General features: G+C 36.9%; 1 protein-coding gene across 13 annotated transcripts in view; it reads left to right on the forward strand.

Moving 5' to 3' along the window:
- The window catches only part of LRRC28 (leucine rich repeat containing 28), a 144,355-nt gene that overhangs the window by 112,957 nt on the left and 13,933 nt on the right, over positions 1–17,465 (forward strand). For all 13 annotated transcript variants that reach the window (XM_009250189.4, XM_024232167.3, XM_063716025.1 and 10 more), the window contains 2 exon segments: positions 4,397–4,572; positions 6,171–6,330. In XM_009250189.4, the coding sequence (XP_009248464.1) occupies positions 4,397–4,572; positions 6,171–6,330 (336 nt within the window).

Raw genomic sequence — 17,465 nt, forward strand, 5'->3', positions numbered from 1 at the left:
AATACATTCTCAGAACAAAACTTAGCCTTACGTAGCTCTGCCAAGATGACAGACTTTGTCCAAGCCAAGGTTTATTCTTTCTAGGTGACATAGTTTCTTTCCATCTCCATATCCACTTCTCCCCTTTCCTTTTACTTTTAAGCTGAAGAAAAACTTTTTTGCTAAAAAGGAGAAGGATAAATCGGTAGTAGTTCCCACAAAAATGGACATGTAGATGACACAGCATACTTTCTGAAGGAGAAAAGGTCATTATTTGGGTACTATCAAAAGTCATGCAGATCTCACTCCCCTTTCAGTCTATTATATATTAATGTCTGTCTCTCCTCACTATACTAGGCCCAGTTCTGATCTTAAATATGTTCCTCACAAATGTATATGCTCATATGTACCAAATACACAATTTTTATGGAGGCACAATTTGTAGTAGCTCCACACTACAAACAGCCCAAATGTCCATCATTACTGCACAGCAGTGAAAATTAATAAACTACAGTACACAAAGCAACATGGATGAATTCCAGAAGTATAATGTTGACAAAAGAAACCAGGCACAGCAACCTTCATGCTATTCAAAAAGGCCAAACCAGACTATAGTGTTAGAATTTGGAATAGTGCTTCCCTTTGGGGTATGGGTTTTGCTTAGCAGTGGGACCCAAGGTGGTCTTCTGAGGTTCTTGTTCTTGACCTTGGTGGTGATTAGTGTGTTCATCTTGTGAAAATCACAGAGCAATTGTGATTTGTGTACTTTTCTATATGATTATATTTTTAAATAATGTTTTAAATATTTTAAAGTTTACCTTAAAATATCGATAATTTATTCAACATTATATTAAAGAAAAACATGATTATATTGGTATGTTAAGAAAAACTTTTGATGATTTTGTATGATTTCTGATTTTGATGAATTCTGTAGCCACATATAATAATAATTTTTATATTAAATGATGATGTATTCAAACTATGGCCATTAAAATCAGGAATAGGAGAGGAGTGAGGGCCCACTGTCACCACTGCCATCTGTCTAATGCAATAAGATGGAAAAAAAGGAAATAGACATTATAAATACTGGGAAAAAAGAACCAGAAAGACCTTTATAGGTAATATGCTTGAATACCTAGAAAACTCAAGATATGCTACCAAAAAAAATCTTTCAGACACATAAAAGAATTTAGTAAGGTGGCTAAATATAAGATAGCATACAAACATTAGCAGCTTTTCTTTATGTCTTCATAAATTAGAAATCAAAGTTAGGGGGAAAATGTCATTTATATTTGTACCACACATTTAAATATACAGTAATAAGTATCACAAGAAAGGAACAGAATGTATATGAAGAAAATTGTGAAATTTTTATTAAAGGATAGGATATAAAGCACTAGGTGGATAGTACAGACATACCATATTTGCAAATAAGGAAATTTATTATCAAATTACCTGTCTTAACATAGAAATCGATGTTAATTCTAATCCAAATCTCTGGAAGGCTTTAGGGAAATAGAGATAAAATAATTGTAAAGTTCAAATTGAATGGTAACTGAGAATTGCAAGAAAAAAATTGAACAATAATAGTTAGGGCAGACTTGTCAAATGATAGAATCTTCTATAAAGTATTGTAATCAAAACAATATAGAACTGACACAGAATTAAACTGATACATCACTGAAACAGACTAAAGACTCCAGAAAGCAATGCCAGTGTATTTGGGAACTTAATAGGATAAAGAGAACAGTTCAATTCAGAGGTAAATGATAGTGTTATTTAATAATGCTACCCGTATTATTTTTCCATTTGGAAAAAAAAAGCTATATCCTATTTTATATTATATAACCAAGTAAGACAGATAGATAAAACATCTACATGTAAAGGCCAGGTGCGGTGGTTCATACCTGTAATCCCAGCACTTTGGGAAGCCGAGGCAGGACAATCACTTGAGGTCAGAAGTTCAAGACCAGCCTGACCAACATGGTGAAACCCCATCTCTGCTACAAATACAAACTAACCGGATGTGGTGGCGGGTGCCTGTAATCCTAGCTACTTGGGAGGCTGAGGCAGGAGAATCACTTGAACCTGGGAGGCAGAGGTTGCAATGAGTTGAGATCACAGACTGTACTCCAGCCTAGGTGACAGAGCAAGGCTCTGTCTTAAAAAAAAAAAAAAAATCTACATGTAAAAATACAATAAACATACTGGAAGAAACTTTAGGATAATATATGCACAGTCTTCAAATCAAGGTAACCCTCTTAAGAAATTCAGAAAAATGTAGATACCATGAAGGAAATAAGTGGATAGATTTCACATCAGAAAAGAATGCTGACAAAGGGAACCATATGCAAAGTTAAAAGACAAAAACATTTTTGTCGATAAATATTTCAGTGCATATGACAAAGGATTGTTATCGCCAATATGAAAGTTCCTACAAATTGATATATTTTAATTTAATAGAAAATGAGGTAAGGGATGGACATGGACAGTTTACAGAAGAAGAAATACAAATGGCCAGCAAGCCTAACAAAAGGTGATCAAACTCATTAGTAACCAAGGAGACATTTCCATTAATCAGCCTAGCAAAAACTAAAATGACTGATAACATCCAGTTCTGATGATGGTGTGGGGAAATGGATACTTTCTTAACAATCTTTTTGGAAAGATCTCAGGCATTTAAAATGTTCATTTTTCATGGCCAGTGGTCTCAGTTTGGGAATTTTACTATAATAAAAACATCTGTGAATTGGAATGTATGTAAGATTTATTGTGATGTTGTATGTGTAGTAGGAGGGAAAACACTGAAACCAGGATAAACATAATGAATAAATTAATAAACTGGTTCATCCATAGTATGGAATATTACAAAAGGAATTCTCTAAATCTATCTTGATTGGCATAAAGATTATGTGAACAAAATTGCATCTCAGAATTATTTGCTTTAGGAACTAACAGAGAAAGCCACTGGCTTCTTACCCATAATGATATTCCATACCTCTTCTGTTTATCTCAAGCTCTCATTTTCAAGACCCTAAAGACATCCCCATTTCTGTTTCTTTCTGTATTTGGGTTCTCTTTACCACTTATCAGTCCCTTTCCTGTCTACCATACTGTGGTCAGATATTTGGTAAAAAACAAAACAAAACAAAGAAAAAAAACCACACCTAGCAGTCTTCCCCGTGAATTAAAACCATCTAACTTCAGCTAATGTTCCTGGCCTCCTTCCCCTGTCCATCCATCCGCTGCATCCCTGTTTCCAGCACTGTTGAAACCAAGACGTAGCCATATTCTTTCAGGCTTCTGTACTGCTGCATATGCTGTTCCCTCTGCTTGGAATGCTCATAACACATTTCCATTTATTCCAGGTGAGTTGAACATTAAGTCAGATATTGTCTTATCTTTAAAATCTCCCCTAATTCCCTGGACAGAGTCAGTCAACCCTTCTTTGCCCCCACATTAGAATAATTGTAATGATTTTCTCCCAAAGGAAGGGTTCATTCTTGTTTTTCTTAATTTAAGTATCTTAACTGACTGGCATATAGTAAGTGCTCTGGAAATGTTTTCTGATGGAGAGAAGGAACAAATGAAGAAACTTTTAAAAAATAAATGAATCAAGGGCTTCTGGCTTCCAGTCCTGTCCCCTAAGCTTCATTGCTTGTATCTGGTCAAAGTTAGTGATGTTATTTCATGTTGTCTTCAGAGCCAAGGTTTGTTGGCCATCTGTTTGTCATTAGACAAGAAAAGTATTGAGGCTCTTAGGTTACCCAATGGTTTCACACAAGAAATAGAATGAGATTGGATTTGTGAGTTTCAGTAACACTGCAGTGTGAGGAACGAGGACATCTCTGCCTTCTGGTTATGAGTGGCTGCAGGGAATAGGGCATGACTTGGCTTATTGAGTATGCCAAGAATATTTTCCCCACAAGTTTATGGAAGGATCCAATGAAGTTATCTTCTGCCATTTAAAATCTATTTGCTTTGTGGGTTTAAGTTTTCCTGTACAAAAATTCTATTAAACCAAGGTGCTGTTACTCAACAAAGTACTCTTTTTTTTCTTTTAATTTTGAGAGTTTTCAAAAAGACACATACTTGGAGAGGGTAATAAAATTGGGAAAAGTAAAATTAACAAAGCAAATTGTGTACGGCCTAAGAAGGAAAGTTCCTTTAAAGTTCATCCTTGCTGGAAGTGACTGGGCCTCAGCAATGATTTAGCTGAGTTCCAACTGATGAGTTTGAATTGCTGGGCCAGGTTTTATGAAGGAACCCGGGATAGCATCTGTTCACTTTGAAAAGAATTCTGGTAATTCAGCAGTGTCATAAATTTTCAAACTTATATTTTGATTAACACATTTTATTGGCACCCGTATTCTTTTCCTTATTGCTAATAATACTGTGAATGTGTGTCTTTCTTCAGCTGTGGTGCTCCCATTCAAGTTTCCGAGGTGAAGCTGCTTTCCTTTTCATCAGGGCAGCGAACCGTGTTCCTCCCAGCTGAGGTGAAGGCCATAGGGACGGAGCATGATCACGTCCTCCCTCTGCAGGAATTGGCCATGAGAAGTCTGTATCGTACCTACCACAGCTTGCTGAAAGGTACGTGGGACTTCTGGTTTTCTTATTTTTCTGTCTCATTTAGTGAACATTGTGCTTTGTGCACCTGTTTTGGCTTTCATCTTTAAAAAAAAAAATTTTTGTGGTAAAATACACATAACACGAAAGTAACCATTTTATCCATCTTTAAGTGTACAGTTCAGTGGCATTAAGTACATTCACATTATTGTGCAACAGGATTTTTCTAATAAGAAAAATAGTTTTGATATTTTATTAACACTGATCACTTTAGCACCCCCTACAGACACAGAGAAGCATTCTTAAAAACGTGGTTGTCAGTTGCAAAGCACGGTGCTTAAAAGTTCAAGTTTCAAGTAAGGAACTTGGTGTTTGGGAATGTGTATTTGGTTGAAGTAAAAGGCTGGCAGTAGGGGAAATTTGGAAAGATCCTGTCCTTAAAGTTGGATACATCAGTAGAGCAGGTTTTTGCCTTGCCGCCTCCTCGCATCTCAGCACTATGTAGACCCAAAGGAGGTAGAAGTACTGGGAGCCGTTGGCAGTATTGCCGCAGCGTGCCAGCTAAAATTTGGAAAGGATTTGGCAGTGCACAGATTTGATGGGTATTGTGGGTGTATGTCTGAAATGCTTTAAGACAGCACTAGGCAATATTAATAGGAAAAATACATTCAGGTGTCTTTAAAACTGTGAAATGTTTCATCTTTACTTAAAAAACAGAGTCCATACAAAAACATCTCACATTAACCTTCCAGAAATGCCTAGTGCAAAGTTAAGTTGGTTTTAAAAGCTAAACAGAAAATTATAGTTGTTCACCAATCAGTAAATTCCATTTTTCTAAGTGTTATTGATGAGTCTGGACAGATATAAAAGGTAAAAAGATGATTTGTATTTCCTTCCCAAAGATGAGTTGATAATTTTTAGATTTCACCTCAGCACGACCATTTCTCACTCTGTTGGATGTTCATCATCAGTAGAAACCCAGTGTAAGTGTGTCTTCAAGATTGCCTGGGCCACTGGGATGTTTTACTTTAAATGTCTCTTTTGTGTAGCTCAGACTAAGCTGGGAAGGAAGCTCCCTGTTTTTATTAATGACAGCTCATGAGAGTAAGAAAAGCAAAAGCTTGGTTTCATTATTTTTCATTCTTTTTTTATTTCCTCCTTTTCATTCTCTTCAATAAATATGATTTAGCGTTGATGGAAGATTGATACTAAATGCCTGATAGATTAGGGAGAACTTAATGAAAGTCAGTTTTAGTCATCAGTTCCAAAAATTCTCTGACTCTTATTAAAGTTTCAAAATCCTCTTTGGGTGAATTATTCCTTTTTGATCTTTGTTCTTAAAAAATATTTTATCTCACTTATTCCTTGCCTCTACCTCAGGACAGCTTCTGGCTCTTAAAATGAGTGAATTTGTATTTTCTTTTAGTATCAAAAATATAAAAAAAAATTTCATTTTCAAATGATGTTAGATTTTTATTCAGTGTATATCAATCAGATAACAGAATTTTCAACATGAAGTACTTTTAAGTAACTGAACTTATTTGGTAACAAATATTTTAAGAAGCCTAGTTTAAGGAAGTCTGATCTTTTACTTGTGTGCGTGATTTTCTCTTGTGTTCCAGATTTGAACTTTCTGTCTCCAATCTCATTACCCAGAAGTCTCCTGGAGCTGCTGCACTGCCCTCTGGGGCACTGTCATCGGTGTAGTGAGCCTATGTTTACCATCGTCTACCCCAAGCTCTTTCCCTTGAGAGAGACGCCAATGGCAGGGCTGCACCAGTGGTAATCATGCCTAAGTGGGCACCAGGGTTTACACCCAGGCAAGGGGTGCCGGGTGGGGAGGGGAGAGGCTGTGCATGAAAGCATTAAGTCAGTGGTTTTAAAGGAGCATAACATGCTTCCTGAGAAACAGCTAAATGAAACAATGCTCACTTTCAACATCACAAGAAAACTGGACTTACCTTTATTAATTTTTTGGTCATGTGCTGGATAGTTTTATTGTATATATTATTTAGAGGAGCTCATTCTTTGTGAGAATGTTTTCCTGCTATTTCCCTATTCACAGTAGCCTTTAGGCAATAAGGGATGCAAGAAAAAGAAATGTGTTACATAACCGGATGAGCCCAGCTCTTTTGCTTAGTTGGTGTTGCTAACTGAAAATGTGTGATTGAGTTCCCTCTGTGTGTGTGTGTGTTTGTGTGCATGCGCACACACACACATTTCTGTTTTGAATTTCTAACCCTTCCAAGTGGCATTCTCATGCCACTCTTTATTTCTTGGCACATTGCCTTGAATTTGTTAAGAATGTTCACTAAGTAAAACCCCAATAGTGCTACTTTAAAAAAAGGATAGTAGTTAAAGATAGGCTCTCAAATGAAAAATTCTCCATTTGCACAACCTTAGTTTATGGGCTTCCTAAATTTAGGAAACTAAATTTAAACTTTTTCTAAGTTTGAATTTTTTAAGTAAAAAAAAGTACTATAGTACCTCATTTATCACCATCAAATGTATTTCATATGAGTAAATTTTCCACGTAACTGAAGCCATTACCCTCTTTCAATGCCGAAAAGCATTTCGCTTGTAATCATGTTAACAGAAACCTTTCCAAGATTTTCTTTCCCTCCTCCGTTTCCTAATCCGTGCAAGATAGGCAATATGGGGCAGTGTTCAGAGCATGGACTTTGCACCCGGCAAGCCTGGCCCTTCTGTTGTGAGAACGTGGGCAGGCTGTGGGACTTCTCAAAATGGGGATACAACAGCCTGCGTGGCAGGGCCATGTGAGGCTTGGCAGATGAGAAAGGCACACACCTGGCACGTAAGAGGTATTCAACAAATGGTAGTTCCCATTTACATAGGTCTACTCACTCCGTCCCAAAACCGTGTTTATCTTTTTCTTCCTCTGGATAATCCTGTTTTGCTATATTTCAGTTCCTATTTCAATCTTCTGTATCTTTAATGTTTCCTGCTTACAAGAGCCCTCCTCCAGATCTTTCTAATTTGCTACTTCTAAGGTGATCAGATAACCAGATTTGGTGGAATTGCATTTAAATTAGAATAAAAATAATTGAATTAGGTTCTGAGTGTATTACTACATGAATAAAATTAACAAATAAAATAGATACGTTTATGAGAATCTTACAGTGGTGAAGTGCACAGGCCCTGATTCCGACTCCACAAGGCCACCTCAGGCAACTTACTGACCATCCCTGAGCTTAGTCTTTTCATCAATAGAATGGGAATAATAATAATATCTATTTAATAGGGTCATTGTGAGAATTAAATGTGATCATCCCTGTGAAGAGCCCAGGATGGTGTCTGGCAAGTAATAAAAAGCAAATGTTAACTATTATTATCTATTTTTGTAGTTCAGAGACTTTTTATTTCTTATTTTTGCTGTGTTTTTAGCAAATGATCTTTATATTAGCAAGATATCATCACAGGAAAATCTTAACTAATTCATTAAACTACAGTTCAAACCTTTATGCATTGTTATTATACAATTTCCTATAGAAGACATTTCCTTATTGAAAATATGAAAATGTAAACAAAATGATAGGGTCAGGATGCTCAGTAGCCAATCAAATTCTGAATACCTGTTTTTAAAATTAAACTTTTTTAATCATGGCAATTCATTTATGAAAATAAAGTAGATTCTTCAAATGAAATCACTTTTATGTTATCTTTATATGAAATTTGGGGAATTTAGTCAGTACTTGCATTTTCCATTTACTGTTTAATTTCCCTGATACAACTTAGAAATGTAGTATGACTAATCTATTGTTTCAGAACATAAATATTATTAATTTCATAAAATGAGTATATCAAGTACATAGGACTAAGGCAATGTCCTTTTCTTGCATAAAGCCAGAGTGCCTCTGTTTATAGCAGAGATGAAATGCCAAGATACAAACATGGCTTTCTGTGAGAAGTTAATGGTAGGGTCTGAAATTGAGAGTTTGTGGCTTTCATTCAGCCCACCAGGCTGTGCTCCTTCCCATGTTGCCATGGAGATTGTATTAAAAGCATCGGCTTCAGTTTCTACCATAGTCTTAAAAGTACTTTCTTTTGTAATTGAAAACCAAATACTTGAATCTCCAGTAGCTTGTTGCTGAAAATATTTTTTAATATCATAAACTCTAAAAGATCTTTCTAAGTTTTCTAATATATTCAGTTGTTTGCATTGCTTGTCATAAAATACATTATATCAGCCAATATCTAAATTAATGTGAACATCTGGCATTATTTCAAAAAGGAACATATTGAATATTCTTCTAAAATACCAAATTCAGTGGAAGTGTTAGTTTCAACCTAAATTTAATACAGAGTGAAGTAAAAAGAAATGACAGTATTTTGCATAAACAGTAAATACCCAAACTTTCAAATATATATAGCAAAGAAGAATAGCTAGTAAATTCATGACTTTTGATCCTGTAGGCATAGCAAATTTTCATTTTCAAAACTTATTGTTCATTTATTAAAATGGAGAACTTCAACATAGAAGATTATTTCTTAGTAAAATAACATGTGTCTCTTTTCCCAAGCGTGTATGGGTCTCACAAGTTCCGTATTTCCCAGTAGGAAACCAGGCTACCCAGAGTTTTTCAGGGGCATTAGATTAGTTTGCCAGGGATGCTGCAACAAAGTGCTGCAAACTGTGTAACTTAAACAACAGAAATTTATTGTATCTCAGTTTTGGAGGCTGGAAGTCCAAGATCAAGGTGTCAGCAGGGTTGGTTCCTTCTGAGGCTGTGAGGGAGGGATCTGTTCCAGGCCTCCATGGCTTGTAGATGACCATCTTCTCCCTTCGTCTCTTCACATCATTTCCCTTTATGAATGTCTGTCTCTGTGCACAAGTTTTCTCTTTTTATAAGGACACCATTCATATTGGATTAGGGCCTACCCTAATGACCTCATCTTACCTAACTATTATATATACAAGGACATTGTTCCCAAATAAGGTCTCTATATTAGTCAGCACAGGCTGCCATAACAAAATGACAGGGTGGCTTAAACAGTAGAAATTATTTTCCCATAGTTCTGGAGGAAAGAAGTCTGAAATCAAGGGGTCAGCATGGTTGCGTTCTGGTGAGGGCTCTCTTCCTAGCTTGCAGGCAACCAACTTCTCATTGTCTCCTTTCGTGGCAGAGAATGTCTCTTCTTATAAGGGCACAAATCCTATCATGAGGATTCCACCTCATGACCTCATTTAAACCAGTTATCTCCCAAAGACCTCCTCTCCAAATGCCCTCACGTTGGGGGTTTGGGCTTCAACATACGAATTTAGGAAGGAAACAGTCCAGTCCATAATAGTCACATTATGAGATACTAGAGGTTAGGACTAAAACAGGAATTTTGGGGGCTATACAATTCAACCCATAACAGTCTGCACTCTGGCCCCACTGAGATAAGAAAAAAAAATGTTTTCTCCTGCTGTTATATAGTCACTCAATACTGAATATAACACTGTATGCTTCACTTCTTGTCACCAAAATTTGTGGGAAGTTCTCCCCACCAGCAACCAGTCACTTCTCCAGTAGACACTAGCTGGGTGTCCTGTAAGTCCATCAGTTTCTAGACACTATCTTACTGGAGATAGCATTAGATCCCACAGGTTAAGGGCTCAGTCCCACAAGACTGCCTCCACTTAAGATGCTAGTTGCAAGTTGTAGATTGTCACCTGTACTTCTGACCAACCAGCTATAAAATTAGGGTTCCCAATACCTTCTTCTCATGTTCAGTTAATGTGTTAGAGTGGCTCACAGAGCTCATGGAAACACGTAACTGTTTTATCTGTTTTATTCTGCTATAACAGAGTAATTGAGATTGGGTAATTTATAAAGAAAAGAGGTTTATTTGGCTCATGCTTTTGGAGCCTGGGATTTTTTTATCGAGTGGCCACGTCTGGTGAGGGCCATCTTGCTGCATCATAACATGTCAGAAGGGCAGAAGGCACAAGAGACAAAGAAAATCAGACCAAACTCGTCCTTTTAATCAGGAACCCCCTCCCACGATAACTAACCCACTCCTGTGATAACGGCACTCATGAGGGCAGAGCTCTCATGACCTAATCACCTCTTAAAGGCCTTACCTTCTAATATTGTCATATTGGCAATTAAATGTCAACATAAACTTTGGAGGGGACATTCAAACCATAGCACTTGAGTTTACTGGTTTATTATAAAAGATACAGGTGAACAGCCAGATGGAAGAGACGTATAAAGCAAGGCTTGTGGGAATAAATATGGAATTTTCATGCCTTCTCTGGGCATGCCATCTTCCAGCTATCCCAGAGCTCTCCAAACCAGTCCTTTGGGCTTTTATGGAGGCTTCATTACATAGATGTGATTAATTAAACCATTGATGATTGGTGATTGGCACAACTTTCAGCCCCCCTCCCCTCCCCAAAGGTCAGGGATGGGGCTAAAAGTCCCAACCCTCTAATTATGTCTTGGTCTTTCTGGTGACCAGCACACATCCTGAAGCTACCTAGGGATTCCCCAGCCACCAGGTGTCTCATTAGCATATGAATGATACTCTAATCACTTAGGAGATTCCAGAGTTTTAGGAGCCGTATGTCAGGAAACAGGGTCTAAGACTAAATATATATTTCACAATACCACATCCCCCAAAACTCATGTCCTCACATGCAGAATAAATTCATCCCATCCCATGCCCAGAAAGTCCTAAATCTATTTCAGCATCAACCCTTAAGTTCAAAATCTCATCTTAGATATCTAAATCAGGTATGGGTCAGGACATAATTCATCCTGGGGCAAAACTCTCCAGCTGTGAACCTATGAAACCAGATAACAATTTATCTGCTTCTAGCATGTAATGGTGGGACAGGAATAGGATAGACATTCCTATTCCACAAGTGAGAATGCTAGAAGGAAAAAAGGGGTCGCAGGTCTCAAGTCTAAAATCTAGAAGGTGAAATTCCGTTAGAGTTTAAGGCTTAAGAATAATCCTCTTTGGCTCCACACTCTGTTCTCTGGGCCCAGTGGGGTGGTAATCACACCCCCTTAGTCCTGGATGAACCAAAGAGGTTGCCCTGCCCCTGGAATTGAGAAGGTTGCCCTACCCTTGGGCTTTTTCTTCTCTTTAAGGATAACATATGTTTGCATCTAGGTAGTTCTTTTGGCCATCCTGCCTAAAATCCCAGAAGTCTGACAGCATTTCTTCATCTCATCCCATTTCTGTCCTTTTCAGTACAAGCTAGCAGTATTTTTGCTGAAATAGTTGATGATCCACAAGTCACATACCTAATCTGTTTGCAAACCATTGTCCAGCCACACTGTTGGTGTTCTCTTTCATGTTTTACAATATGAATAGGCTGAGAATTTTCCAAATCTTCAAGTTCTGATTCCTTACACTTAATAATAATGTGCTCAATTTATCTCTCTCCTCTTGTATTTTACTCACATCTATAAGCAGCAAGAAGAAACCAAGCTGTGCCTTCAACACTTTGCTTAGAAATCTCCTCAGCCAAATATCCAAGTTATCACTTACAAATTCTGCTTTCCATCCAACAGAACACAATTCACTCAAATCCTTTGCTACTTTATAACAAGGATCACCTTTCTTCCAGTTTCCAATAATACATTCCTCATTTGCAGTCTGAGACCTCACCAGAAGCATCTTTAACATTTTTATTTCTAGCAACATTCTGTTCCTGACAATGTATTTTCTAAGACATTAGAAACTTTATAGCTCCTGCCTTTCTTTTGTGAGCCCTCACTAGAGTCTTCTTTATTTCTCCCAATAATCTCTTTTCTGTCACACACCTCAAAACTCTTCCAGCCTCTATTCATTACCCTATGTCAAAGCCACTTCCACATTTTTAGGTATTTGTCACAGCAGCATCCCACTTCCCTGATAGCAGAATGTCTCACATTGAAAGAGAGAGAATGACTGATTTTAAGAAATTGGCTCACACAATTGCAAAGGCTGGCAAGTTCAGAACTGTGGGGCAGACTGGCAGCCTGGACGTTGAGGTAAGAGTTGAAGTTGCAGTGTTGAGTCTGAATTCTGCGGGGCACCAGGCTGGAAACTTAGACAGGGATTCTTTATTGCAGTCTTAGGGAGAATACCTTCTACTTTGTTGCTCTTAAGGCCTTCAACTAATTGGATGAGGCCCACCCACACTATGGAGGGTAATCTGCTCAACTGAGAGTGTACTGATTTAAATGTTAATCATATCTTTAAAAAATACCTTTACAGCAACAGCTAGGCTAGTATTTGACCAAACAAATGGGCTCCATAGCCTAACCAAGTTGACACATAAAATTAACTAAAAGGTCTTACTTTAATCACCAGGGTATTTTGAGACAGGAACTGTAGATAGGCTGGTATCCCAATGTTTCTTCCCATATTGCTGGGTTAAGCTTTAGCCATAACAGGTAGTACAGAGTGCATTCAGGCTTTATTGCTGTGTTATCTCTGCTTTTGTGTAATAAGCCATGGTGTGCAATGGAAGAACCAGTAGTCCTAGGGATAAAGAGATCTAGTTTGGAAGTTGAGCTATATTACTTTTCTTAGTACTGTAAGATAGGTACTATCGTTAAGTTGAATCATACAAGTCATACGCATATGGTCCAACCTGTGATATCCCTTTTACAGGGCAAACAGGTACAGGAAGATTGCAAACTGGGCCAAGGTGTCATAGCAGAGCTGGGATTTGAACCCCGTAGTCTGGCTCCAAATCTGTGTTTTAGCCACTGTGCTGTTCAATTAGCTACTAAGTAGACCAGCATATTAGCATAGAGAAATCTTGAAATAAATAAACTTGTAAATAATGAGTTTAAATACACTTTCAACTCATAAACTCATAAATACAAAATTAAATATTCTCTAACATTCTGAACAAGATACTTTTGAAATATATGTGTATGTGTATGTATGTACATATACACACACACATACATGTGTGTGTATGGTTTGGGTGTTTGCACTAAAAAGTCCGGAAGGATGGAGCTCCAACTCTTCACTATGAGTATCTTGGGAAGGGGGGAATGTAGAGTTATGAGGTAGTCAGGTGGAAGGAGAACTTTCATTTTCAACTCTATATACTTGGGATATAATTTTACAAGTCTACAAAACAATATTTGAAAAAAATTATTTCTAGAAGCATTGAAAAAGCCCTTTGCCTAAAACTGTATACATATTAAAAAAGAAAAGGAAAGATTGTTATGGCAAATTTTTTTGTTCAATTAAAAATGTTTTTAAGCAAGTTGCATAAAAGATTGCATAGTGTGATCCAGTCTTTGTCAAGCAATTATAGGTGTGAATATATGTGTATATCTATGTGCACATATATAGTAAATATATGCACATACACACATATTGAAACAATTGTATGTATATAGAAAAAGTCTTAGGAAGGACTCATACACCAAAGTAACAGTGGTTTCCTTTGAGTAGTGTTAAATTTTTGTAACTGGTATTGCTTTAGAAATTAAAAATATTTTTAATTATTAAAACATGAGTATGCCAGGTGCCTGTAATCCCAGCTGCTGGGAGGCTGAGGCGGAATTGCTTGAACCTGGGAGGCTGAGGCAGAATTGCTTGAACCTGGGAGGCAGAGGTTGCAGTGAGCTGAGATCACGCCACTGCACTCGAGGCTGGGTGATAGAGCAAGACTCTGTCTCAAAAACAAAAACAAAACATTAGTATGCCAATGGCTTCTTGTAAAAAAAAATTTTCAGGTTACTTCCAAGTAACTCAAAAGACTCATCCTCTTGTTTATTAATTTATCCAGTTGGTCAGCAAACACACTTCGAGCATCTACTGCCAGCCGGGCGCTGTGGTAGGTGAGGGCGCCATGGGCTTCAGTCAGGCCACTTTCAAGCTCAGATTTGCATAGCTTGGTTCTTTCAGGAATTCTTGGTCTTCTGGGCCAGAGTGATTCTGTGAGAGTGCCAAATGTCTGAGTGATTGTTGTGCCTTGAGATAGAGACCTGTTTGTTAGAGGGCCTGCAAAACTGACTTGGTCTTACAGTTTCCTTTTGTCTTTCAGAACAACTAATACTCCCTTCTCCCACTCACTAGTAGTTTATTTTTAAAATAAGCTCTTTTATATAATTCTTATCTGGTTTCCTCACTTATGAAATGTTTCATATTTCCTTACCCTTGCTTTTTGTGGCTATTGCTTCTTTGAAGCCAAGTAATGTCAGTCACACCAACATTATTTGCATACTCATTTTGGGGATTTTTTTTCCTTTTGGCAGAAGCCTATTCATTGGCACCCTCTTAAGGTGACTTATGAAATTTCTCACAAGTGAAATAGTCTTCAAAAATTTAAGTAAATTGTTCTTAACTGTTTCTTCCTCCTTATAACTTCAAAAATTATTTGTTGACCATCTGTCGTGGGCTGTGCTCTGCAGTAGGTACTGAAAATTCTGCTTTGACCCCACCACCTAATTCTTTTCTCATACATATCTCATTCCAAATGTCTAGGGCAAGGACACAATCAAGAAAGAAGTCTGCTTGACGTTTCTGTTTCTGCACACAGAATCGTCCCATGAGAGACAGTCACTACTAACATAAATGCAACAAGCAGATACAATATGTTATTAGATGATTCTTGAATAAGTTAATATGTACACAAGCTCAGGATTTTAACTTTGTCTTATAAATACTGTTTTTTCTTTTGGCTTGACTTTCTGTATGAGTCAAAATATATGCTTTGTGTTTTTAATCAGGAAACATATTTGCAGAAAAAAATCCCACATTTCTTATGATTTTTATGGGCTCCAGTATGTGCCAACAGCATTGTGATTTCGTTCTTTTAAGGAATAGTGGTATTTCTGTATTTTAAAACCAAGCTGAAATGCTCTTTCTTCTGCCTTGCCTGTAAATATGCTCAGAGATTCTAAAGCAACAAATGTCATGTCTGATGTTCTTTGTAGAAGTTGTCAGCATCTTTTTCTTAACTGTAGAGCTTATTGCTTAGCTCAAAGTGTTTCCCCAGACCTCTGATGTCTCTGGTGCCACAGTTCTGGATTTTAAAGGACTTAACCAACATGAATCCATTCTTAAGGCAGAAGATTTGTTGGTGTACTTGTAATAACTCAGATTATTAATACAACAAGCAGATACAATATGTTATTAGATGAGTCTCCCAAAAGCAAATAAGTACACAGCCTTGGGATTTATTTGTTGCACAAATATGACACCTCCAGGTTACTCCACTCCCATGAGCTTCATAAGGAGTTAATGATGATCCAAAGGACATTATCCTTTAATGAGTGTAAATCCCGTATCTTCATGGAATTGAATGCTTTTGCTTGGGAGCTGTTTTAGTCCGTTCTTATGCTGCTGTGCAGAAATACCCAAGACTGGGTAATTTATAAAGGAAAGAGGTTTAATTGACTCACAGTTCCACATGGCTGAGGAGGCCTCAGGAAACTTACAGTCATGGCTCGAGGGGAAGCAAACACATCCTTCTTCACATAGCAGCAGGAGAGAGAATTGCTGAGCAAAGAGGGAAAGGACCTTATAAAACCATCAGATCTCATGAGAACTCACTCACTATCACGCAAACAGGAGCATGGGGGTAACCACTCCCCCCGTGATTTAATTACCTCCCACCGGGTCCTTCCCACGACACATGGGGATTATGGGAATTACAGTTCAAGATGATATTTGGGTGGGGATGCAGCTAACCCATATGAGGAGCTTTATTTTTAAAAACTAAATGGCTGTGATATGAAATGTATCCCTTGTATGAATGATTTGCATTTAACATAATTATCTTTTGATCTCTGTGTTAAGTTTCATCAGCTAATCCCCCAAAATGCACTTTTTGTGTCTGTGGTTCTTTTCAATTGTGATTTATTCAAATGTATACATCCTGGTATAGCATAAAAATTATTGGAACTAGGGTTCTAACCAACTTCAGTTTTAAAAAAAATTATTTAAAAAATTTTTTTCATTTCTAATTTTTGTGGGTACAAAGTAGATATATATATTTATGGGGTACTTGAGATGTTTGATACAGGCATGCAATGCATAATAATCACATCATGAAAATCACATTCCCTCAAGCATTTATTCTTTGTATTACTAACAATGCAATTATACAATTTTAGTTACTTTAAAATGCACAATTAAATTACTGACTGTAGTCACCCTGTTGTGCTATCAAATACTAGGTCTTATTCATTCTTTCTGATTACTTTTTGTACCCATTAACCATTACCCAACCAACTTTAATTTTTTAAAATTAGAGGTAATGCAAAAGTATCTAATAACTCAAAATTTACAGAATTTCCTGAGTTAAGAAAGAAAATTCGAAAGTGATGCTTGCCTTTTTGCTTTCCTAAAGATGTCATTTGAAAACAAGTCTTCTGTTTTGATAAAGTTAAATTAATCCATTTCAATTTTATAGTAATACTTTTTGTGTTCTAAGAAATCTTTACCTACCCCCAAGGTCATGAAGCCTATATAATTCTCTGTTAATATAATTATATTATAAGTCTCTGTTCCATTCAGTTGATCTGTGTCTATCTCTTAGTCAATAGCAAACTGTCTTAATTACTATAGTTAGATTATGGTAGGCCTTAATATCAGGTTGAGTGATACTTCCACTTTGCTTTTCCCTTTCAGAATTGTCTTAGCTATTCTAGGCCCTACACTTTTCCACTGATTTTTAGAATAAATTTATCTTTGTCTCCAAAAAGCCTTGTTGAGATTTTCATAAGAATTACTTTAACTTTATAGATTAATTTGGAGACAGTTGACATATATACTATGTTGAATTTTCTAATGCATGAACATGATGTGTCTCTCCATTTATTTAGGTCTTTTACTTCTTTCATCAGCATCTTATAATTTTTAGCATATATATCATTAAACGCTTTCCTAAGTTTATATCAAAATATTTCACTTTTTTGTGTGCTTATAAATGATACTGTTTT

The sequence above is a fragment of the Pongo abelii genome, chromosome 16, assembly GCF_028885655.2.
Source record: "Pongo abelii isolate AG06213 chromosome 16, NHGRI_mPonAbe1-v2.0_pri, whole genome shotgun sequence".
Lineage (NCBI taxonomy): Eukaryota > Metazoa > Chordata > Mammalia > Primates > Hominidae > Pongo > Pongo abelii.